Source organism: Lycium barbarum, chromosome 1 (genome assembly GCF_019175385.1).
Source record: "Lycium barbarum isolate Lr01 chromosome 1, ASM1917538v2, whole genome shotgun sequence".
NCBI lineage: Eukaryota > Viridiplantae > Streptophyta > Magnoliopsida > Solanales > Solanaceae > Lycium > Lycium barbarum.
The window spans coordinates 149,212,165-149,238,770 of NC_083337.1; the positions used below are offsets into that span (position 1 = coordinate 149,212,165).

Below are 26,606 nucleotides of genomic sequence, written 5' to 3' on the forward strand. Positions count from 1 at the left end.
CCATAAGGCATAGTTCCTTATGGAAAAGTTTTGCCCCATGAGACATAACTAAAACTATGCCTTGAGGAAAAGTTATGCCCCCTCCGGCATAACTTTAGTTTTTCCTTAAGGACTTTATGCCGGATCCGGCATACAATCTGGCATAAAGTCCTTAAGGAAAAACTAAAGTTATGCCGGAGGGGGCAGACTTTGCTTTGAGACATATATTTTATTTTTTTTACTTTTCAAGACAAACTTTTAATTATGCCTTAAGGAAAAATTCTGACTTATGGGCATACTTTTAGTTATGCCTTAACTAAAAGTGTGCCCCATAAAATATAACTAAAAGTATGCCCCATAAGACGAAACTTTTCATTAAGGCAACACTAAAAGTTTGCCTTAAGGAAAAATTCTGCCTTATGAGGCATACTTTTGGTTATGCCTTAATTAAAAATCTGCCCCATAAGGCATAGTTCCTTATGGAAAAATTTTGCCCCATAAGGCATAACTAAAACTATGCCTTGAGGAAAAATTATGCCCCCTCCGGCATAACTTTAGTTTTTTCTTAAAGACTTTATGCCGGATCCGGCTTACACTCCCTCCAGCCCTGCCTTGCGAAATTATTTTTTTATTTTATGCCTGAGCGGGGATTCGAACCCAGAACCTCAGGTATCCAAGCTAAGGGCAAAACTTAAAGACCACAAATATGAGGGGCAAAATTTAAAGACCGCAAATATGAGGGGCAAAATTTAAAGACCACCCAAAAGAAGGGCAATTCTGTGAATAGTGGCATAAAAAAGACTCTGTAGAACCCCAACTAATCATTGTATAATTGCATAGTTGTAAGGTGTTGGAGCAATTGCACGACATTCCGTAGAATTGCCTGCCTCTATACGTTGTGCTAGCAAATCTAGTTGCACCAGCAGCAAACGTAATCAAAATTGAGTAAGAACACAGTAAACGGAAACAGAGAGTTCGAGTTATTTTATTGATAATCCGCGTGCACGATCATTGTTGTAGAGCTTCCATAAAGTAGTAACGTACAGTTTCTAGAATCCTTTGGACTCACCAACGGCAAAATGGGTGAATCGCGGCCAGGCGACTGTAAGAATTTTGATCAGTGCAAAGTTAACAACTTCAGATGCACCTGATTTACAGTCTGCAAAATTGGAGTCATTTTTCGTTACTTCTACTTGAGTTGATTTTCATTACTTAACTCATCTAAGCATGCCATTTATGAAGACTAATATTTTCGAAGTAAAAAAGAAAACCCTCATTTCTTCAAATTCATGGTGATGCTACATTTGTTCAATTGCTCATGCCGAGAGAACCCTTTAGTTTTGCAACAAGATGTGGCAATATGTTGATGCTGTCATGAACCGACTGGTCAACACATGATTCCAGTTCCTTTGTGGCATCACTTTTGTTCTTCTGGAGTTTAGCACTCTCAAACTTGTCTTGGCACACCATTAGAGACCTCTGCAGTCTTTCCTGTAACCACAAAATTACATTAATAAACTTCTCTACCAAATCGCAAGTATAATTCCTATTACTGTTACCAGTGTTTTAAAAAGCAAAAAGAGCTGAAGCTCAGCAAATGCCTTTTGCTGGGATGGAAAAAAAAAAACTCTCGCCTTTTACTATTGAAGCACAAATTACCAAAAATATCATACATATATGAATTTAATACTATGATAACAAAAATTCAATATCCAATAATGTTGATATTAATCCACTCCTTAAAATCGAGATCTAAATAATCGAATGTTTCTCATAGATCACGTTGGACGTCCTTATTTAAAGAGCGCACTTATCTAAAGTGCATGGCTTCGCCCATGAAGCAACACTGACTATTATTACTATTATGGGATGTGTAGTTTTCATAATTGCGAAATTTCGTCTCCAAATGCCACCGCTTCAGTGAACTTGAGACAATGACCAATTATCAGATTATAAAGGAAGTAACTTGAGACAATGACCAATTATCAGATTATAAAGGAAGTAATAAACCCCCCAACCCAAGCCTCCCTGTTGTACGCATACGGAAAAGGGGGAGCGGGAGACAAGATGCCTAGCCCAAGAAAGGAAAGCTAATCTAAAATATAACAAGCCACCCACTAATAAGGGTTCAAGGCAACCCGCTGGGCTAATTAAAAAACCTAAAACCAGGATCGTTTTGGCCAATCCAACTCAGAAACAAATGAGAGGCGAGTGGCGACATGCCTCTCTGAAAGAAACTTTTCCATCTCTCTTCAGATGCAAAAGTGGCCCAAATTCTACTATTGCAGACATCTGGCAAGACTTTGGGTGGTTCATACATCTTAGAAGAATACATGCAGTTCACTCTTCTCCTCAATGGGGTACGACCTTTGATGTCCAAACAAGAATATCTCTTTTGGAATCTGAACTCCAAAGGTGTGTTTTCTATTAGAAGCTGTTACGCCACTGCGAGTCTCTGACTACACTCTCTCATTCCTTGACCATGGATATCTATTTGGAAGAACAAGGCACCTTACAAAGTCAAATGCTTTTCTTGCTTATCATTAAGGGTAAATGCCTTACCCTGAACAATCTTCAGAAGAGAGGCATCCTCCCACTTTGCAACAGATGCTCACTCTGTGAAGAAGATGCTGATGATGTCAATCGTCTGTTCCTTCATTGTCAAGTTACATTTCAAATCTGGCATTTTTCCTTATGGGTCTCATCCTAACAACCACCCCCACCCCCACCCCCACCCCCACCCCGGGACTTTTTGTTAGCTGGTAAAATGTAAAAAACAAATTTCGCGTAGAGAAAATGATAATCAACACAGGAAAATTGAGTAGCAGATGTAGTATTTGATTTCGAGTATAATGAGTGTTACAACTAACAATATCTATGATAATCTTCCGATTCTTCTAAGAATAATATGAACTTATGTTGAACTTAAATTCAATCTATTTTCAATGGCTTGAGTAGCTTGATCTCGAATCTTCATCTTGACTTGGATCTGAATTATTCGCCACGGACACTATATGTCATGAACAAGTAATTTGATCTTGGACACCTTGGTTGATTTTCCTTTTGTTCTTGATCTTTGACTTGATTGCTTGAACTTGTAGAGAAATCTGCAGTTTTTGATCCACGAGCTCTCTTCTGTTCTTAATTCTGGTCTCTTTTATGAGTTATGAGGACCCTTATTTATAGTTGTGATGTAGCTATGTGATTTGATTGGTCGGTTTGAACCTGACCAATCACATTCATCAAGTGACAAGCTCCAATTTGATTGGCCGGAACATGTCATCGACACATTTGACATGATGTAATTGGCTCATATATTTGACTTGGATTACCACATCATTTGACGCAATTTTATTGGCTCATTTATTTGACTTGGATTACCACATCATTTGACACAATTTTATTGGCTCATTTATTTGACTTGGATTGCCACATCATTTGACACGTGTCATGAGCTTGGGCTAATAAAGCGGGTTTATCATTTGTAGCCCAATTAAATAGACTAGCCTAATATATTTGGAGTTAACTAATTAACCCAATTATATTAGTAGAAAAAGGTGCTTCGTTACAGCTTATTTGAAGAGATTTACACATTTTTGTCCTTACCCCAAAAATATTTAACTTATTATGTGTTAAGTTTATTTTGGACTAGGAGACTAATAGTCTCCCTAACTACTCTACAAATTGTAGCTTTCATTATTGACCATTCTTTAAAAAATAACTGACAAAATCGCGGAGGATCTGCTGAAAAATCTCCTGTAAGTCGATTGACAATTCGACGTCAACTTTCATAAGCCCCTTGAAAACCCATTCTGCTTTTTTTTTCCTTTCAGTTGATAATATCTTTTCAAAGTGTGTCATACATCTTTGTCTTTATCATCATATTTTAGATTATTTGGTGATAGCTAGAGATTAAAGGAGCACGTCTTTTGATGATATTCAATAAAAACTTTTATTGACTTTTCAAGATATAAACTGTTTTTGTCTTGTTCCATGTTACAAGTGCGGTACATCATTTTTGCCAGGAGATTGCTAACTAAGAAGTAGTTTCGTTGTGACCAAATCCCCCCTTTTTTTGCTTCTTGTTTTGTTTGTCAGTTCTTTTTTTTTTTTTTTTTTTTTTTGACTTTTCACAAACATACTCGAGAGAAGTTCATGGTCTTCGCCCCTTTGCATCTGATAGGTATTTTCTTTCTTTCCATTATTGTTTGCAGAGAGACTCTTTGTTTCTTCTTCTACCTTTAAAGTTTAATCCAATGGGCAATACACCTTTTAAGGACAACTTTCCTGGAATATGTGATGCAAATAGTGTAAAGCTCCTCCTATTCTAACATGTAGTACTTTTTCCTTTGCAAGAACCATCCCTATGTGAAAGCAGTCTTTGATTTTGTTTCAAGCACCCTTTTTCTTCTTCATGCTAATTTTCTTTCTTTATGACACTTTAAATAAGCAAAATGTAACTTTCTTTATGTTACAGTCAAAAAGTACAATGTACTTCTGTGCCATAACTTGAAACATTTACTATTGTAGACATAGGGTGAAAGAGTTCTTGAATATGTTGGTGTCGTTCATCACATGCTTTATCGTCCATTTTAATTTTGACAAAGGCAAAATTCTTTTTATTGCAAACATTTAAAATGGAAAACGTCCATAAATAGGACCACATAATTATCATTCATGAAATTAGTTTCTTTCCGTTCTACATGTTTTCAACTTCATGCTTGAATAAGAAAAAATTCTTGATTTCCTCATTTTTCGGCAGCAACTAGATGGGGAAAAAATAGTGTCTCCTTTATCTTGACTACTATTAGTTTAAAGTAATTTAGACAGTGACTTATCTGCGCCCACTTTATCATGAAATCAATAGATATTGACTCTTAAGCCGAAGACATTTAATTTTGTCCGAGGCAAAGGCCATTGCATCATCGACGCTAAAGATTTTATTTTATCCGAGACAAAGACCAATATATTGTCGACGTTGAAGACTTAAACGCAAATACCATGACACTGTCTAAGCTGGAAATTTGTACTTTTGTCTGAGACAGAGATTTTATTTTGTCCGAAGCAAAGACCATTACACAGTCTACGCTAAAGACTTTTACTTTTGTTTGAGACAAAGGCCATTACACCGTTTATGTTAAAGCCTATTATCTTTGTCCGAGGCCAAGACCATTATATCGTCTGAGCTAAAGACTTTATTTTGTGTGAAGCGGAGACCGTTACATCGTCTAAAAGAACTTTTACTTTTGTCCGAGACAAAGACCATTACACCGTCTAAGCCAAAGACTTTCTTTTGTCTGAAGCAACGACCATTACACAGTCTAAGCTGAAGAATTTATTTTGTCCGAAGCAAAAACCATAACACCGTCTATGCTAAAGACTTTTACTTTTGTCCGAGGGTAAGACCATTACACTGTCTAAGCCAAAACTTTATTTTCTACGAGTCGAAGACCATGACACCGTCTAAGCTGAAGGCTTTTAGTTTTGTCCGAGGCAAAGATCATTGTACCGTCTAAACCGAAGACTTTATTTTGTCCGAAGCAAAGACCATTACACCGTCCACACTAAAAGACTTTTACTTTTGTCTGAGGCAAAGTTACACAGTCTGAGCCAAAGACTTTATTTTGTCGAAGCAAAGACTAACATCGTCCATGCTAAAGACTTTTACTTTTGTCCGAGGCAAAGACCAATACACTATCTAAGCCAAAGACTTTCTTTTGTCCGAACCAAAGACAATTACACCGGCTACGCTACAGACTTTTACTTTTACCCGAGGCGAGGAGCATTACACAGTCTGAATTGAAGACTTTATTTTTGTTTGAAGCAAAGGTCATAACACCATCTATGTTAAAGAATTTTACTTTTGTCCGAGGCAAAGACCATTACACCGTCTAAGCCAAAGACTTTATTTTGTCCGAAGCAAAGACTATTACACTGTTTGAGCCAAAGACTTTATATTATCCGGGGCAAAAAATTTACACCGTCTAAGGCAAAGACTTTACAATGTCCATACTCAGAAAAATCGGCCATACAATGTTTGGATTGAAAACTGTGATTATTGCATTACCAAGTTAATATGTTGGTAAACATTTTTATTTTGCAATTTGAATCATGGTTTATTCAGAGATTTAATATCTTCTTCCTCCAAGTCACAATACCTTATAATATCGAATCATAAGGACAGCAAGGTGGAGATGAGATTGTTTGTCGATACACCATTAGTTGACCAGTATGCTGCTCAGTGGCCACCTTTGGGCAACTCATCTTGTTTAAGCGATTGGACTCTTGAATACAATAGTCGTCCGCCCAAGACATGGATATTTTGCTCCTCCAATCATCATACTTAAAATATTGCAAGTTATTTACCATGCCTAGGGCGACAAATCATGCATAAAGACTAGTTGGAGTGACACTTTCACATTTGATAACGAGTTTCACTACATTCGTCGTTATTAGCATTGAGCTGAAGATGTCCTTAGCAGGAGCTACAAAGACTTTGAAGGACGCAAATTTTTTTGATGTTGTGTGTGGTTCACTTTTCACTTTTCACTTATGGTCGTAATACAAACATCATGCAAGCCTTCTACTAAGCTTAGTGTCCTCTTACAAATACATTGCTACCTCTGCTTGAGAATTATCTATATCACTTCAGGACTTACACGCAATTGACCGGTCTACTCATAACACGAAGTCCTTACGAGGAGTTGTGCCAAATGTTGTAGAACTTACAGGCACATATGACATAGAACGAAGATTTCTCCCTCAGACTTGTGAGCATTTATTTGATGCCTTCCATCAACTACGAGAGGGAAATAGCAATAACCCAAATGTTCCTGTCAAAAAAGGGGTAGAGTTTTGGAGATGACTTTCTTCAAAGTACCTAGCAGCAACTCGCCGAAGATGAGACCATAAGAGGATCAGTTGACCCATTTGCCAATGGATAATGATTTGAACTAATAGGCTAACCATTCATATATGTAATGGCCCGGAAAGCAAGATCGGGCGAGATTAAGTTGCAAGCATTTTGAATTTGTGTTTAAACCACTGCAAATGCTAGCTAAGATAAGGACTATAAGGCTAGTTCTTCATCCACATGGCAGATGACACGCGATTTTGGAAATGCCAAGACAAATGACATCGCCCTCTTTTGTAGGGAGCACAAATATACATAACCATCAAGAAAAAAAAGGCAGCCATGTATGTTATGTTCATCTTATGGTTCTTAACTCCTAACTCATGGAATAAGACTTCTTCAACAGTCGACCAATTAACAGCCTTATTAATTGCCCCAGTCCCCCAGACCCCACGCTGTGGGATTTTACTGGGTTGTTGTTGTTGTATTAATTGCCCCAGTTGCACTGTGCGTCAATTTGAGATGAGCAAACTTTTTTTTTCCCCTTAGCGTTGGTTGTTCATACTATGCAGCCTTCTTACACAATTTTCTCACAAGAACAATAACATACCCAGTGTGGTCCCATAAGTGGGGTATGCGGAAGGTAAGATGTACGCAGACCTCACTTCTACCTCTAAATTTTCTCACAAGAACATTTGGGTTATTATTATTTACCTTTCATAGCCGATGGAAGGCATCAAATAAACGCACAGAGGGAGAAATCTTCTTTCCATGTCATATGTGTCTGTAAGTTCTAAAACATTTGACACAACTACTCGTAAGGACTTCCTAATATGGGCAGACTGCCAATTGCGTGTAAGTCCCGAAGTGATATAGATAATTCTCTAGCAGAGGTAAGTAATGTTTTGTAAGAGGCCACCAAGCTTAGAAGAAGTCTTGCATGATGTTTGTATTACGGCCATAAGTGAAAACTGAACCATATACAACATCATAATTTTCTGCGTCCTTCAAAGTCTTGGGACTCCTGCTAAGGACATCTTCAGCCCACTCCTAATAACGATGAATGTAGTGAAACTCACTATCAAATGTGAAAGTATCACTCCAACTAATATCTCGATTCATGATTCATCGCTCTAGGCATGATAAAGAACTTGCAACAGTTTTAGTATGATGATTCGAGGAGATAAGTAATGTCTTGGACGAACGACTGTTGTATTCAAGAGTTCAGTCGTTCAAACAAGATGGATTCCCCAAAGGTGGCCACTGAGCAGCATACTGGCCATCTAATGGTGTATCAACAAACAATCTCGTCTCCACCTTGTTGTCCTTATAGTCCGATATCATAAGGTATTGTGACTTGGAGGAAAAAGATATCGAATCTCTGAAGTAAGCCATGATTCAAATTGCAAAAAAAGTGTTTATCAACACGTTAACTTGGTAAAGCAATAACCGTGGTTTTGAATCCAAACATTGTATGACCGATTTCTTTGAGTATGGACACTGTAAAGTCTTTAGCTCAGACGATGTCACGCCTTTAGCTCAGACAGTGTAAAGTCTTTAGCGTAGACAATGTAATAATTTTGCCTCGGACATGAAAGACTTTGTCTTAGACGGTGTAATGGTTTTTGCCTCCGACAAAAGTAGCAATCCTTAGCATAAAGGGTGTTTTGATCTTTGCTTATGATAAAAAATCTTCAGCTCAAATGGTGTAATGGACTTTGCATCAGATAAACATAAAAGTCTTTAGCATAGACAGTGCAATAGTCTTTGCTTCAGACAAAATAAAGTCTTTGGCTTAGATGGTATAATGGTCTTTGTCTCGGGCAAAATAAAGTCTTCAGCTCAGACGGTGTAATGGTCTTTGCTTCAGAAAATAAATGGTGTAATGGCCTTTGCCTCGGACGAAAGTAAAAATCTTTAGTGTTGACAGTGTATGATCTTTGCTTCAGACAAAATAAAGGCTTAGACGGTGTAATGATCTTTGCCTCGGACAAAAGTAAAATCTTCAACTCAGACGGTGTCAGGGTTTTCGACTCGGACAAAATAAAGTCTTCAGCATCGACGGTGTATTGGTCTTTGCTTCGGACAAAATAAAGTCTTTGGCATTGACGGTGTAATTGTCTTTGCTTTGACAGAATTAAAAGTCTTCGGCTTAGAGTTTTTTTAAACAGTGGCTTAGAGTCGATATCTATTGATTTTATGATAAACTGCACGAATAAGTCACTGCCTAAATTACTGCAAACTAACATCAATCAAGATAAAGGAGACAATTCTTTTTTCTCATCTAGTTGCTGCCGAAGAACGAGGAAATTAAAAAAAACAATTTATTTTTTTTGATTAAGCACCGGGTGTCCGAAGCTCTTTAAGCCCCGACTAATCCCGGGGGTGCACAGGCCCTCGGCAAGGAGTTTCCCGCAAGTGCACCACAGGTAATTCAGGGTTTTACCCAGTCCGATGGCCCTCAGAAATTGTTTGCACCCAGTGGGTTTCGAACTTGAGACCTTGAAAGGGAGCACCCCAAGGCTCAAGCCAATTGCCACCAGGCCAACCCCTGAGGGTTATAAAAAAAAAAAAAAAAAAAAAAAAAAAAAAAAAAAAAAAAACATGTTGGAAGGTAAAGCAAATAATTTTATGAATGATAATTATGTGGGCCCTCTTTATTGACTTTTTCCATGTTAAAGTTTGCAATCAAAAAAATTTGCCATATCAAAATTAAAATGGATGATAAAGCATGTGATAAAGACACCAAATTCAAGAATTCTTCAATTGTATATTTACAAAAGTAAATACTTCAAGCTTTGGCTCAAAAGCACTACCTTCTGATTGTGACATAAAGAAAGTTATATTGTACTTGTTGAAGTGACATAAAGAAAGAAATTAGCATGACGAAAAAAAAAGGTGCTTGAAACAAAAAGCCAAAGAATGATTTCACGTAGGGATATTTCTTGCAAAGAAAAAAATATTATATGTTAGAATAGGAGGAGCTTTACACTATTTGCATCACATGGTGTGAAACAAAATGATAGCCAAAACAAGATACAAAAAGAAGTGGACTTGGTCACAAGGAAACTATTTTAGTTAGCAATCTATCTATGTAGCGCACTCGGAAGATGGAGCAAGACAAAAGCATTTCATATTTGAAAAGTCAATAAAAGTTGTTGACTGAATATCATCAAAAGACCTAACCAAATAATCTAAAATATTATGACAAAGACAAAGATGTTTGACACACGCTTTGGAAAGATGAACTGAAAGAACAAAAAATAGCAGAATGGGTTTTCAAGGGGCTTACGAAAATTAACGTCAATCGACTAGCTGTGACTTTTCAGCAGATCCTCCACAATTTCGTCGGTTATTTTTTATGAATGACTGATAGTGAAAGCTGCTATTTATAGAGTAGTGAGACAATTAGTCTCCTAGTTCAAAACAAACTCAAACACCTGATAAGTCAAATATTTTTTGGATAAGGACAAGAAGGCGTAGATCTCTTCAAATAGGTTGTAAAGTAATTCATTTTTCCTACTAAAGTCCAAGAGTTCTTTTAGCAATTGAAGTCCGCAAATTGCTAAACGTCTTGGATCCATATTCACGTCCAACAAAACAAAATTTCAGCTAATATGTATGGTAAATTTTGTCCTGCAACGTGAAAGATTTTTAATCCAATAAGGATTAAAGGATAATGGGCCTTTCATGAATTAAGCTACGGGAAAGCATTGAAAAGAATCTGCAAATTATAAACCATTTATTTGCATGAATTGAGCTTTAAGAGTACACCTCTCAAAGTCAAGTCATTGAGCTTACTCTACATCAAGCCATTAAACAAATAAAGAAAGCAAGCTCATGTATTAATATATTGTCCAAATCGTTTCTCATGCCTTGGGAACAAGCAGTTGCTATAAGACAACAAAAAGAATTATGACGATGTCTTAATAGTACTTCAAGTCTAGTCCGTCGACTTTTAACAAGTCTAAACTTGACAAGTCTTGAAGTAGGACGCATTTGTGAGTACTTAAATTTTATAGGATTTAAATTCATCAAATAATTTGGACTATATCAAATTCAAGACGATAGTCCAAATTAATATTATGGTTAATATAATTAGATTAATTATTTAACTCTAAACACATAGGGCTAGCTCATTTAATTGGGCTACAAATGATGAGCCCGCTTTATTAGCCCAAGGTCCAAATAGCTATTAGCCCATCTTAAAGTCCAGGCTCATGCCACATGTCAAATAATGTGGCAATCCAAGTCAAATAAATGAGCCAATAAAATTATTCCACGTGTCAAATGACATGGCAATCCAAGTTAAATATATAAGCCAATGAAATCATGTCAAATGAGTATATGACATGTTCCGGTCAATCAAATTGGAGCTTGTCACCGGATGAATGTGACCTGACCAATCAAATCACACAACTACACCAGAACTATAAATAAGTGTCCTCATAACTCATAAATGGGACTAGAACCAAGAACAAGAGAGGTCGTGGATCAAAGGCCGCAGATTTCTCTACAAGTTCGAGCAATCAAGCTCACGTTCAAGTTCAAGTTCAAGATTAGAACAAAAGACAAATTAACCAAAGCGTCCAAGATCAAATTACTTGTTCGTGAAATCTATATTCATGATTCGTGACAACCATCCAAGTGTTTGTGGCGAAGAATTCAAATCAAAGTTCAAGACGAAGATTCGAGACCAAGCTACTAAAACCCTTGAATCTAAATCGAATTCAAGTTCAACATAGTTCATATTATATTTGGAAGAATCAGAGGATTGTAACACTCATTATACTCGAAATCAAATACTACATTTGTTATTTCCTATCTTGATTATTATTTTTCTCGACGCAAAATTTGTTGTTTACAAAAAGATAGGCATGTCTAAAGTCTCCTTTAAGATTCGGAGCACTATCCCTGTAGTTGTGTGGTGGGTTATTTGGAAGGAAACATAATGCTAATCTTTGAAGCCAGAAGAGACAACATTCTCAATCTTAGACACAAATGTGTAGTATTGCTTAACTTTTGGTGCCACATGGTCAATGTCAATGGTTTACAGCCGGCTTGCATGATAGATTTTCTTGGGTCTTGAAATACTCTTTAAAGTTATTATCCACCTTTTGCTGGTTCCCAACAATAATAAACTTATTTTACCGATTGCGGAAAAAAAAAAAACAGAGACAAATTACCTATTCAGCCCAAACCAGTCACACAAGTATGATAGTGTCAAGTCACAAGGTTCAGCAGCTCCTTGCTCTCACAAGAACATCAACATCATCAAGTGAGAATCATTTGAACATTTGATTTCACTGAAGCAACTTTCTCTTGCGGCAATTTAAGAGTTGAGAGGAGAAGAAGAAACTAGACCATCCAATTATATCAGTGAACTTTTTAATTGATTCATGCCCCCGCCCCCACCCCCACCCCCAAGAAAAATTTCTACTTATAATGGATTAATATGGGAATCAACATCTACTTGGTTTTTTATCAATAAAAAAAGCTTAATTGATTTTGGGGTTTTAAACATATTAATGTGGTAGAGATGATAGCTTGGTTGAGCAAGATGAGGATGTGAAGAAAATCAAAACTAGGAGTAACTCAATCTTAAGAGATGGAGAAGGCAGAAAATAGTATCAACAATCTTAAAATTATACTTCACAACCTTAAGGGTATACGCTATGTGCCTATGTAGCAGGTGTTGCTAACGTGAAATATCTAATGTGTCTATTCAGCATCTTTTCGTACATTTCAGCTTCACTGGGCAAATCTGGGCAATATTCTTGACAGTGTTTGGTGTATATTTTGCAGTACCCTTCAATTTTAAAAGTTTGTTAGGCTGCAGGAAGACATAATATGCTGGCAGGGTTCATAAGAAGATTTGGATGTCAGCTCTCCTATGCTTTGCTTGGAATATAAGGACCAAAAGAAACAGGAGGATCTTTAAAGGTAAAAAGGAGGTGGCCTCTGTTATTAAATATAGATGTGTGCAGAATTATGTACTCTTGGATGGGAATTTAGATTCAAATTTGAATAATATGCTGGAGTTGTTAGAATCTTGGAATATGCAGTTGTAAAACGAGTCCTGCTTTTGTAATTTTGCTGCAGTACCATCTTGGAAGTGTTTTTTTATGACAAGGGAACCCGCAACCGCTACCTTTCGGGTGCACAAAGGGTAAACCCCGCTCCTGTGCAATATCCCGCAAACCAAACATCTTGGTAGTGTTTTTTTTTTTTTTTTTGAATAAGGTAACATCACATCTTGGTAGTGTTCACTAATAAAACTTTACCTTATCAAAAGAGATACATATATATAATTCACAAAGTGCTGTTGGGTTAGGTGTGTATGTGTTTGGTGGGAAAAGAAGGGGGGAAGGGGGATTAGGAAGCGATTGCACTACCTAATCTATCATATCTAAACCCTCACCCTTCAAACAAATCTCTCCCTCTCTCTCTCTCTCTCATAGGGGCGAGCTGCATGAAGCTTATTGACTTTTTTCCCTAGATAGATGCAATCACACTTCTAAAGTAAGAAATTATACCTTAATTTGATCTGTATTATCTAATATGTAGATCGTTTCCTTTTTTTAACCAGAATGTGTTCCCAAGTCACTACTAACCTAAAATGCAATTCCCAGAGAAATCATATACCAATATTCTTGATGAAACCTTCATTAGAAGAACTTATCAAACAAAAAGAAAGGACAGAAAACAGAACCTTAATCAAAACAACAACTACTTATTTCTTAAGCTACTAGAGAAATTGAAAGGCTTAAATAGTAAAATTACTAATGAAAATTGTTGGAATCATATTTTTCTTAAACAAATTTGCTACTAAAGTGTAGCTTAAAAGGATAAGCGTTTTGATAGCCAAAGGTATTCCAAATCGCTACTATCTCATTTCAGACCATCTAAATGCGCAATTAGCACAACTGTGATTTATATTAATTGGAAAATAAAGTCAAATATGTCAAATAACTCATTAAGAATTCAAAACAACAACTAAACCTCAATTACAAACTAGATATGGTCAGCTTTATGTATGCTCTATATCAACCCCACCACACTTGGTCTTCTTCATTCCAATACTCGACCAGACAAATTAGAGGTTTTATAAAACCATAGATTCTTTAAATTTCAAGCTTCTCTACTCACATACAAATCTCAACTAAATGAAAAAGATTCTTGACAAATATCCGAGCTAATGTAAGTGCATCAATCATAACTGAACCTTAATCCAACTTGTTGGTGTCCCCTATATGGATACTTTTTTTTTTTGGTAAAGTTATATGGATACTTTTTTCCGTTACGTTCTATGTACACAGATTCGAAAAGATCATAAATCTTTTTAGATAACTTCCCTCCATGTAAATTAAGATTTACCTCATCCTTTTAACACCATTGATCATCCTGATGGCACATCTAACAACGGAGTGCATTTCGAGGTTTACGTAAGACACACACAGCCAAAGCATCTCATGTGACCTCCTATTTCATCCTCTATGTGTGCTAGTAATATTTGATGATAGATTCAGTATGAGTTATGGCCTTATCGGCCTATGGTATTAGAAAGTAATAAGAGTTGGCCTTGATGGCTTAAGTAACCTGATTATGTCCAGAGTATATGAGTTACATATTGGTACGCTCGGGGTCAAGTAAGGGCACCGGGTGCCGGCCACACCTCCCCAGGTTTGGGGCGTGACATTATCTCTCCTGTGTGTGGTTTGCGGGCTATTGGCCTATTGCACAGGAGCGGGGTTTACCCTGTGCGCACCCAAAGGGTAGCGGCTGCGGATTCCCTTGTCATCAAAAAAGAAAGAAAAAAGCCCAACAATAACATAGTAACAAGCAGCACGTTTCATTGTTTCGATATGATTCGGACAGCAAGAAAAAATAAAATTAGGAATAAAAGAAATGAACTTCACCTGAAACTTGGCCATCTCATTCTGAACAAGATGCTGAGCATTGTGCACAGGAACACTGCAGTGCTCGACACAGCGCCCAATCTCCTCTTGGTTTCTTCTCCTATCAAAGCATTCGTAAGCACATCTGAAATAAGCTTGCTGCACATTCCCATTAACAATAAAAAGAAAAAGAAAAAACACCCGAATTAAAACACAATAATCAGCAGACAAGTATATCAGTGTGACAGTAAATATATACTCCCTCCTTCCCAAGTTAATAGCCTTACTTTCTTTCTTGGTATGTCCCAAAAAAAAGTGCCTCATTCTATATTTAGTAGGTTGACAATTCAAACATACTATGGCAGACTTAAAACCACAGGATTCAAAAGTCATTTTAGTACTCCCTCCGTCCATTTTTATTTGTCATGTATACTAAAAATAGATGTTCATTTTAGAAAACCAAGAAATAAATTACCATTCCATACATATTTTACCCTTATTATTAATTATTGTGTTGAAAACTTCAAGGAATTATTAATGACTACACAACTTTTATAGTAGTATATTTGATTGATTTCACACATTAGATAACTTAATAACTATTAGGGCCGGTGCTATAGTAAAATTGTCATTTATTTATGGACAAGTGTGCCAAGTCAATACAGGACAAGTGAAAATGGACAGAGGGAGTACATTACATACATCTTAAAAGAACAAAACTCTGTGTCCAATCAAAGTGAGAGAGGAGGGAGCAGACGAGATTGTAGAACCTGAAGAGTGAAATTGACGTGGTCTTGAATGCCAGAGAGTTGGGTTTCGGCAGCTTTGTTAACTTCGTTCAGTTTTTGCCTTAATCTTTCTGAAACTATCCTCTCTTCTCCTGCTGCTATTGCCTCCATTCTTGCCAATTTGTTCTAGTTAAGGAGGAAAGAATTGTGTTACAAGTTTGGAAACCAAGATTTAGGGCTTTCAAAAGGGTTTAAGGAGGGAGTAGGAAGGAGAGAGATTGGCAAATCAAGACTTTAAGGATTTTTACACCTAGTTTTAGCTAGTGTTTTAAAATTGTTTAAGGTTTAGTTATTTTTAATGTACAAATAAAATTTTAATAAGAATATCCTAGTTAAAACACGAAAAAACTTCAAAAGCTTTTTATCCAAGAATGTTATAGAATTTGATTTAATAAGAATTTAAATTCCATGAATGTTTTATGAAGTTTGAGACTCCATTCAATTTTTGAACTCCAACACACTTAGGGCTCGTTTGGACATGATTTGAAATCAGTGATCTGAAACGATGTTAATTTGAAATGGAAATTTTATTTGGACATGCAATTTGGATTTCTTATGTTTTTTTTTTCCACATAAACATGAAAACCCTAAAATTTATGAAAACAATCAAAATTTCCTCAACGTTTATACAATCTTACCAAATGAGCAAATCATAGTTCAGTAACAAGGTATCGAAATATCCTAAGGCGCCGCATTCCTAAATCGCATATCTCTGTGTCCTCTTATAAATAAATGCTTACAATTAAATTACATGTTATTACAAACTTTTAAATGCACATAATTGACAAAGATTTATATCCAAAAATCAACAATACCAGCAACTAGTTTTTTTTTTGTTTAAGAGAAATAACAACAAGAAACTAGCTCGAAACTAGGCGAGAGAATGAGACCTCAACTACATCTCCTGCAACACGCGAAAAAATGCTAGAAGGCACGTGTGAATGTCATTCAAAGTGAGACTCTTGACTAAACGCCATATTGGCTAACCCATCAGCAACCGAGTTAGCCTCCCTGTAAATATGTGCAACAGAGACCACCCAGTTCCTAGATAAGAGGTAACGAATGCGGTTGACTATATCACCATTCCGATGAGGCACAGTTCTTCCAACCGCAGCACCTGAACTACACTAGCATTATCAATTTGCAAGCCAACTTGGCGCCAACCCCTATCCCAGGCTTCCTGAAGGCCAGTGAGGACTCCTCATGCTCTAAATGATGTACAAACTCCAATTTTTACTGAAAATCCTCCAAGCCACCTGCTATCAGAATCACGAAATACACCACTTGTAGTTCCCATCAAGATACTTCTTCGAAGAGCCCCATCTGTGTTCAAAGCTACCCACCAACGCTAGGAGGTGACCAGCCGAACGAAACTATGTGCTTGCTGTTAGACACTTCCTCAATATTCTTCAACGAAAGCCAAGAAGTAGCACAAGCTCTAACCATGCTAACAAGGGTTGTTATCTTTTTGTCCACCAAAAGATACTCCTTTTAAAAAATATAACTATTACGCCACATCCAAATTTTCCAGCAGGTGTATCCAAAGAAGATTCTCCAATCATCTTCTATAACTTCCTTGAATTTAGATATTAAGTTGTCAGTAAGCCAATCATGGATACCAAGAGCAAAGAACCGAGACATGTCATCTTGAATACTAGAAACTAGTAATTCTTTAATATAATCATTCCGCGTGGTGTGGATAATTTTTTCACGTCGAGTATAGGTCTTTTTTTTTTTTTTTTTTTTTTTGCATAACTTAAAATGATGGGTCTTTCTTTGCAAAATATAAATTATGGGTCAAGTTTTACATTTAAAAAAAAAATGAAAACATGATTTGGAATCTCAAATCCCACTTTTTGGACAATTTGAAATTTTAAAATCGTGATATGAAGTTGAAGCTGAAATTTTGTGCAAATTTCATAAACCATCGCTGATTTAAAATCAAAACATGAAATCATGATTTCAAATCGCAAGGCCAAAAAAAGTTTGGACTCTTTGAAACGTTCATTGAACTCTTTGAAACGTTCATTGAATTTGAACAAATAAAGATTTAAACTTAATGGATGTTTCCTTGAGTTTCAAGCTCCAAAAAGATTCCATGCTATAACCATATTGTTATAATATATATATATATATATATATATATATATGAATGTCCATAGAGTCTAGATTTTCCACATGTCCTAAAAAGAATAGGTACATGTACATTTGGTGGCATGTATGAAATGAAGAAATGAAGCAACACAAGTTTGATTTTAACTCTTGGTGTTGTCATTGATGACTTCATCAAGAGATTTACCATCTCTATAAATAGATGGTTAAGTTCTCAATTTGTAGGAGATATCAACAAGAAGTGAAATACAATCTCTCCCTCCTTTCTACAAAGTTATTAGTTTGCTTCTCTTGTTTATTTCCAATCATATAGTTTTATAACACGTTATCAACACGAGTCTCTAATCTTTTATTTGAGTTTAGCCCATATCGGTACTACCGTCTTTGTGTCATCCATGCCTTAATGAAAATCAAGGTATTGTCCTACCCATCTAAAATAATATACTTATGCAGAAGTTTTTTGTTATTTAAGGGGTTGCAATTATAAATTATCCGGGAAACGGTTCACGACGGTGTATGTAATCAAGTATTGTTTGCAATTCTTCATGAGGTTTGGGTATCTAGTAAGTTATACTAGTATCTTATAATGAAAACAGTTTCCATCACAGGTAAAGTGATTTGAGCCTTTTGCTTATTATTGTTGGTTTAATATTTTTAATTCACTTCTAATGTACATGCTATGTTTATATATGCGTATGTCGTGGTTAATTTGGTACTTGTTTTTAGAATGATCCCAGAAGTGACATTCATACTTCACAAGTCTAATGTATCACTACATTTATTTGTATTTATGGATCAGGATCATTGGAAGTAATGATTCATATATAGGCCTCCATATTGTGATTTATATTGAAAATATGTTAGAGAAAAATCTCTACATTATATGCATATCTCGATTTGCTCCTGAAGTAGCAATATCTTAAAAGAAATTTTAAGCTATCACAATTTGATATGCTTAAGGCCTGCACGTTCAGATGATTGTGTTCCATTTTTGAAGAATGAGAACTTTTGATATAAGCTATAAATATAGATCCATTCCCTGAAGTGAATGTGATAATATGTAGTAAAGCCTATAAATATAAACGTGCATTTGATTGTGAAAATATCATGATCCATCTCCAGAAGAGGTAGAATAATTGACAAGAAATATTATGAATATTATATGCTTTTCTCCCGAAGTACTAAACTCATAATTTTGCTCCACGAGTAGCAAACTTTGAATTCTACTCCAGAAGTAGTAAGCCTATGTATTTTACTCCTGAAGTAGTAAGGTTTTTAATTCTACTCCTGAAATAGTACAACTCTGAAATCTACTCCCGAAGTAGTAGAATTCAGAAATTTACTCCTGAATTAGTCAACCTTTAAACTTTACTTCCGAAGTGGTAAAACTTGAAACTTTACTCCCGAAGCAGTAAAACTCTGAAACTTTACTCTTGAAGCAGAAAGAATTACCAAAATATCTGAGAAATACTCTGAAGCAATGTCTTCTTGTGTTTGAGCAAAATAATGAGCTATTGATGAGTGTCGTATTTCAAGCACATTTAAATAATCAGGTTTCATTCCCCGAAGTGAATGAACAAATACCACAACTTATCTCCTAGAGGGATAAAATACAAGGAATGCAGATGTTATATTTTTGTGATATGAAATTCAGACATTGCTACACGTACCTGTCGTACGTCGAAACATATTAAAGCATCATTCTAAGGAAAAAGGAAGCAGAGTAGAATGCTTTCTCCTATAACCACATTAATACATTATGGTTAGTTGTTATTGATTTCCTTGAAGGAAATAACAATTAATGTATCTCTTTATGAAGGATTTGATTATTATGTATTTGAGTTTAGATACAAAATACTCAGTTAATGATGAATCTCCCTGAAGGAGATGTTTGAAATATTGAAGTTTATAATTCAATGTTTATTTCGTGACACCAGTAGTGTCGAAATTTGCTTTCATGGTACCAGAAGTATTTAAGAAATATTTGGTAATAGAAATTAATGATCAAAGGCTCCAGAAGAGATAATTATTTATTTACAAGTATGATGACACTAGCAATGTCCAAATAATATCTGATTATGATAAATAAATTGAAGTCTCTTGAAGATGTTATATATGATAATACCATTCATCGTAGATCATAATTGGTACGATCGGACACTGTAGTAGACCTGAAGTTTACTAACAATAAAAATGGTTATCATATTGAGACTACAAATGATCGGAATATTAAATATCTTCAAGTTACTATGGGTAAGAAATACACAAGTGAAATGTTACCCGAGCATGATGAGATCATATACCACGATAAACCAGAAGTTTATTGATATACAATTTCATGCAATAGTAAACCAGAAGTTTATTAAAAGAAATAACATTCGTCATAGTAAACTTGAAGTTTACGGGTACAGATAATTTTATAAGTTGACAAGACCATTTTGATCGTCCTGATTTAAATCTGATGTGTTAATTGAGTATTAAAAATATATTGAAGAACTAGAAGATTCTTCAAGAATTTGTTTGTGTTGCTAGTTCTCATGATAAGTTGATTACACCAGCTAATGTTGGGACTGAATCCCCAAAATTCTGAAAAATATAAAAGGTGAATATGGGCCCCTTCACCTGCAATGTGATGTCTTAAATAGATGCATCTATGAGACGGTCACATGTATGTTTATTGTCAACCGACAGTTTGATATTTACGAAGTTGCTTGCTCAAAATGATTGAGTTGGAAGCACAATTTTCAGAATATGTAATCAAGACAATCATCTTGATAATGCTGGTTTATATCTAAGTTGGTTTGGCATTAGATGCCTCCATAATACAGCCAAACCATTGCTTATGAGAACAGAGTTTCAGATGTTGGTATTGCATACAACAGCACTTGTGTGCTTCAGATCAATAAATTTTGATAAATTCTCCCCTCATATTTGGTTCAGGGTCAGGAACTAGATATTTCCATCTTTTAGCATTTGATGTGCGGTAAATGATTAATGGATATACCATGATGCACACAGATGGATTTTCCCAAAGAAAATGGGGACATATGTCACTAAAATAAGGGGGAGAGAATAAACAGCTAAGAAATATGTTGTGAATTATCATCAGTATGATCCTCACATAATTCAAGTCAAATGCTGGAAGCATTTGCTGACCCAACTATTTCATATTTCATCTGCAAAATGCTCCTAATGTCCCTGAAGGACAGAGTCTACAACATGCATGGAGCATGATAGACCAATCGGTTCCAAATATAATAATCCTTGAAAAAAAGGAGGAGCAAATGATCATAACAAGGAGGCAAAGTGCTCTTGAAGAGCCGACGACATAACACTTCATGAAACCTTATGCGAGGTTCAGGTACCTAAAAATAATGAAGTGATGAGATCTCAGTAAGTTATGTCGAATTGCGAACCGATATAACATGATATCTTGTCGACAATATTTTGATACAATATAGCGCGCAATATTGTATAAGGTTGTGAGGATTTGATTTCTACGTCTCTTAAAGCATGTTGATGTGGAAATAATTACTAAGTAAAATGATGCATCTTGGTAAACGTAATGTTTATTGGGCCAGCAGTCCAAACATCAGAAAATGTCACATTATTTATAATGATGGAAGTTGTCACAGCCTATATGGCTTACTTGACAAAATTTATATGAAAATTTCTGAAGGATTCAAAATGCCTGAAGCATATACAAATTCTTGGGAAACTTGTTTAAAATCCTTAAATGGATTAAATGAATCAAGGCTGATGTACTGAAATCGCCTTAATGAATATTTATTGACGAAGGGTACAAATAAGATCATGTTTACCCTTGTCTCTATATGATAATCAGAACCTTTCAAATTATTATGCAAGTTGATGACTTGAATATTATTGGAGCTCTTGAAGAGTTTCCAAAAGCACTTGATTATATCTGCTGAAATGAGAAAATTGAAATGGTCTTGAAGTACCATATATTTGTGCAGTTGATGCATTTATATATCTTGCTATAACTACAGGCATGATATAATTTACTCCAATATGGAGTTATTGAAATAGATCAACTGCATATTGTAAATGAAAGCCCTAACATGAATGTATTTGTCCTAACCAATACTGTCAAGTATTTTAGACATACAGAGCATTCATCTAATTGACATAAGAATTCAATCCAGATGTGTTATCTATTTCCATGAAGGATTATTGTCATGACAGTCAAATCATAGAAAGACAACAACAGATTACGAAGCAAGTCATGATGTACTTGTCCTGATTGCAACAATATTATACGGCGATGATGCAACTCTATCTGAGAAAGGAAGATGCAGATCATCAACCAGTTCGTCAAATGATAATTTAACAGATCTGATAAAAGCTCTGTCAATCTCAAGATATGATAAGTTGGTATACAAGATTTGTTACATCATCGTCAAGAATTATGTGATGCTTTAATCAGGGGGAGCAAATACGCATTGTACTCTTTTTTCCCTTGACCAAGGTTTTGTCCCATTTGAGTTTTCCTGGCAATGTTTTTAATGAGGCAGCTCTCAAAGCGTATTACTAGATATGTGTACTCTTTTTCCTTCATTAGGACTTTTTCCCACGGGGTTTTTTCCTAATAAGGTTTTAACGAGGCACGTCATCTATTAATGTTTTAAAGCAATCCGAGCGCATGTGGTATAACCGCCTTAGTGAATATTTGTTAAAGGAAGGCTACACAAATGATGCAATTTGCCCATGTGTTTTTATAAAGAAAGTAATATCGGAGTTTGTTGTACTTGCTATATATGTTGACGACATAAACCTTATTGGAACTCCTGCAGAGCTCAAAAAGGCAATTGATTATTTAAAGAAGAAATTTGAGATGAAAGATCTTGGAAAGACAAAATTATGCCTTGGTTTGCAAATTGAACATTTGACAAATGACATTTTTGTCCATCAATCTGCCTATACAGAAAAAGTGTTGAAACGATTTTATATGGATGAAGCACATCCATTAAGTACTCCGATGGTTGTTCGATCACTTGATGAGAATAAAGATCCGTTCCGACCTCAAGAAAAGAATGAGGAAATTCTTGGTCCAGAAGTACCATATCTTAGTACAATTGGTGCACTAATGTATCTTGCCAATACCACAAGGCCTGACATAGCATTTTCAGTTAATGTATTAGCGAGACATAGTTGTGCTCCTACAAGGAGACATTGGAACGAAATTAAACACATATTGAGGTATCTAAAGGAGACTATCGATTTGAGATTATTTTATTCTAACAATTGCAGTCTCGATCTTGTTGGTTATGCCGATGCAGGGTATTTATCTGACCCACACAAAGCTAGATCTCAAACAAGCTATGTATTCATTTGTGGGGGCGCTGCCATATCTTGGCGATCTACAAAGCAGTCTATTGTGGCTACCTCATCAAATCATGCTGAGATAATAGCTATTCATGAAGCGAGCCGTGAAGTTATGTGGCTGAGGTCAATGATACATCTCATTCGAGAAAAGTGTGGTTTGAAATGTGATAAAATACCCACAATCTTATATGAAGATGATGCAGCATGTATTGTCCAATTGAAAGGAGGATTCATAAAATAAGATAGGACAAAGCACATTTCACCAAAGTTGTTCTTCACACACGAGCTCCAAAAGAATAGTGATATCAACGTGCATCAGATTCGTTCAAGTGATAATATGGCTGATTTGTTTACCAAGTCTCTACCAACCGCAACTTTCGAGAAGATGGTGCACAAGATTGGAATGCGAAGACTCAAATATTTGGCCTAAGTTCTCATCATGGGGAGTTAATACATGTTGTACTCTTTTTTCCATACAAGGTTTTGTCCCACTGGGTTTTTCTTGTAAGGTTTTTAATGAGGCAACCAAAATGTATATTATTAGAAATATATACTCTTTTTCCTTCACTAGATTTTTTTCCACTGGGTTTTTTTCTAGTAAGGTTTTAACGAGGCATATTATCTATCAATGGACATCCAAGGGGGAGTGTTATAAAATATATATATGAATGTCCATAGAGTCTAGATTTTCCACATGTCCTAAAAAGAATAGGTACATGTACATTTGGTGGCATGTATGAAATGAAGAAATGAAGCAACACAAGTTTGATTTTAACTCTTGGTGTTGTCATTGATGACTTCATCAAGAGATTTACCATCTCTATAAATAGATGGTTAAGTTCTCAATTTGTAGGAGATATCAACAAGAAGTGAAATACAATCTCTCCCTCCTTTCTACAAAGTTATTAGTTTGCTTCTCTTGTTTATTTCCAATCATATAGTTTTATAACACATATCAAATTGTCATGATTTAAACTTTTTCACTCATGGTACATTGTTAAAACTTATTTCAGATTTTCTTTTATGTACCTCTCCTCTATTTATTCCATTTCACTCATGAAACCTCATTATTTATTTATTCAATTTTACACGTCATACATCTCTTTTGTGATTTCTAAGATACAAAATAAAAAGGTACACTTTTATGCCGTGACATACAAACCATGACAACCCCCTGTGACTTTAATATTAAACATATTTGTCACGTTGTTTACTCACAAACCATACGATATCATTTCGACTCAACAAACAAAGAAGTATGTAGTGTGCAAGTCATGACTAACAAGTATGATTTCATGCTATATCCCACCTAACTACTCGTTTGAATTAGTCACAAATAATACTGACTCGTCATATATTATGTGTTGACTTGGACCATAGCTTATTTCGGAAGTTTGCAATATGTTGACTTTCATTGCAAGAGTGCATATTTTAAATTTTGACTTTCATTGCAAGAGTGCATATTTTAAATTTGACCAAATTAGCACATATTTTTGTAAAAAAACTCTTACGTTACTTTTTGAAAATTCAAAAATCCAACTGAAGCGGGTAAATATTAACATATTTTTATATCTATAGGAAAAAATTACGGGGAAAAAAATTATAGGAAAACCCCCCTTCCCTTTTCCACTTAGGGGTTATTTGATTTGCAGACTAAATTATCCAAAATTACAGTCCTAGGATTATAATTTTTAGACTAATTTATCCCAACTAGTAGGTGGAATAAAAATAATCTTAAGTTTGATGAGATATCCAGGATTGAGTCTGAGATTAAGATTATATTGTGTTTGAGTGACGGTATATTTATCCTGGAACAAATTTATACAGTCAAGATGTCAACCAAGCACAGTGTAATTAATCACAGACTTAATACTGGGAATCCCGCACCAAATGACCCCTAAGTACTTAGGAAAAAAGAAGCTGGGCCATAGGCCAATTGGGACTGGGCTAAAAGCCCAAACTGAAATCCAGATCCAAATCCACACGGGTTTAGGGTTTTACAGTTTTTTCTGCCTATAAATCCAACCCCTTTCTGCAATTCGCAGAAATCAGATTTCTCTCTCAACCGTACGCCTTTTTCCTTTGTCCATGTTTATGGATTTCCAAATTTATTTATTTATTTTTTACTTCTTTTTGTTATTAAGAAAGCCAATTTGCAGAGCAAGGTTGTCTTTCAAATGACAAACGCTTGCATTGAAGGTTGGCAATATTTATAGCGATTCTCCGTGCCTTTCAAACTATCTTCTCGTATTGATTACGGCCTCGAACAAATCGCTATATTTCCCCACCCATTTATGTTCTTTGTTTTTCATCTACACTACTTCTTTTGTCTCAAATTATGTCCCTTTTTTGTTTTACACAAAAAATAAGATTAAATTACTTCCTCCTCTGTCCCATTATACTTGGCCAATTTTTCTTTTGACCACCCCTGAAAAATCATAAATAAAAAATACATTTAACTATTTTATTCTTATCTTTCTTCAATAAATATATTTTAATTAATATTAATTATTTTTAAGAACATTTAATACTAAAAGATGGAAAAAAATAATTTGATATATATTTTTAGAAATGTAACCAAGTAATATGAGACGAAGGGAGTAAAAAGATATTTGACTAACTTTATTTTAAGTTATAATATCTTTCCGTTAAATATTTACTCTCTTATGTATTATAAGAATAAAAATGGGAAGAAAATTAATTTTGTTTTGAGCTTCTCACGATAAATAATTTGAGATTTATTTTTAGTAACCATATCAAATAAACAAGATGTTTGAATTGTCAAGAGACATTCTTTTTGTGACAAATAAAAAAATCACTTAAATTGATAACTTCAATTGATAAGGAAGAAATATATTTTAACTATATAAAATAATAAAAGCAAGGAGAAGGACATTATGAGGTCATTTGGATGGGCTTATAAGTTGGTCAAACTAGTTTATAAGTTATTTTTAATTTATTTAAGTGTTTAATAAAAATAGAAAACAGTTTAAATTAAGTTAAAAAATACTTAAAATAAGTTAAAATAAAAAAGTTGATCAACTTCAATTTATTTATTTTAACTTAAATGTCATTTCAGTTTGATTAATAACTTCACTCTTTTATTCTTTATATTATTTGTTAATTTTAATATTATTCTTATTTTTAAAATTTCTTTAATTATTTTTATTTAAACACGTAATTATTTATTTATAAAATAACTTTCAGCACTTAAAAAATACTTTAAACACTTATGTTTAAAAGTTTTTAGCTAATCCAAACTGACTCTATCAATTTATCATTTTCTTCCGCTGTACAAAAAGAAGCACATGCCAAAGGACGGAAAAGAAATAATAAGACCATCATCACAGAAATTGTTTCACATTAAAATATTTTTGAAAGCTTTATCCTGATAAAACTTTCGGCACACTTCTTAAAAGATTTATTATGTAATGTAAGAATTAATTCCTCAAATGGTCATTTAACTTATAGAAAAGCTCTACTAAAGTAATTTTTGATTTGTTTTAGATAATAAAGTCATCAAACTATGTCTTTGTTTCCAATAAAGTAAATTAACTCATTTTTAGACATAAAACCCCTTAACCCATATATTAATTGTAAAACCCATTACCTATGCACAATTTTTAGATA

General features: G+C 34.9%; 1 protein-coding gene and 1 non-coding gene across 2 annotated transcripts; one reads left to right on the plus strand and one right to left on the minus strand.

The window, feature by feature from the left end:
* Positions 1-942: 942 nt before the first annotated feature.
* Positions 943-15,779, minus strand: LOC132643246 (uncharacterized). The gene is made up of 3 exons (XM_060359913.1): positions 15,501-15,779; positions 14,752-14,889; positions 943-1,470 (listed from the first exon to the last, which is right to left on the minus strand). The coding sequence occupies exons 1-3, from the start codon at positions 15,627-15,629 to the stop codon at positions 1,288-1,290; spliced, it is 450 nt and encodes a 149-aa protein (XP_060215896.1). The 5' UTR covers positions 15,630-15,779; the 3' UTR covers positions 943-1,287.
* Positions 15,780-25,134: 9,355 nt separating this feature from the next.
* On the plus strand, positions 25,135-25,257 carry LOC132619323 (small nucleolar RNA snoR86). The gene has a single exon (XR_009574680.1). It is a non-coding gene; the product is annotated as a small nucleolar RNA snoR86 (small nucleolar RNA).
* The last annotated feature ends 1,349 nt before the right edge of the window (positions 25,258-26,606 follow it).

Coding starts and splice junctions, on each gene's coding strand:
- LOC132643246 (XM_060359913.1), bottom strand. CDS start 15,629: ATGGAGGCAATAGCAGCAGGAGAAGAGAGGATAGTTTCAGAAAGATTA. Junction 14,890..15,500: donor ACGTCAATTTCACTCTTCAG/GTTCTACAATCT, acceptor GGGAATGTGCAG/CAAGCTTATTTCAGATGTGC. Junction 1,471..14,751: donor ATGAGATGGCCAAGTTTCAG/GTGAAGTTCATT, acceptor TTGTGGTTACAG/GAAAGACTGCAGAGGTCTCT.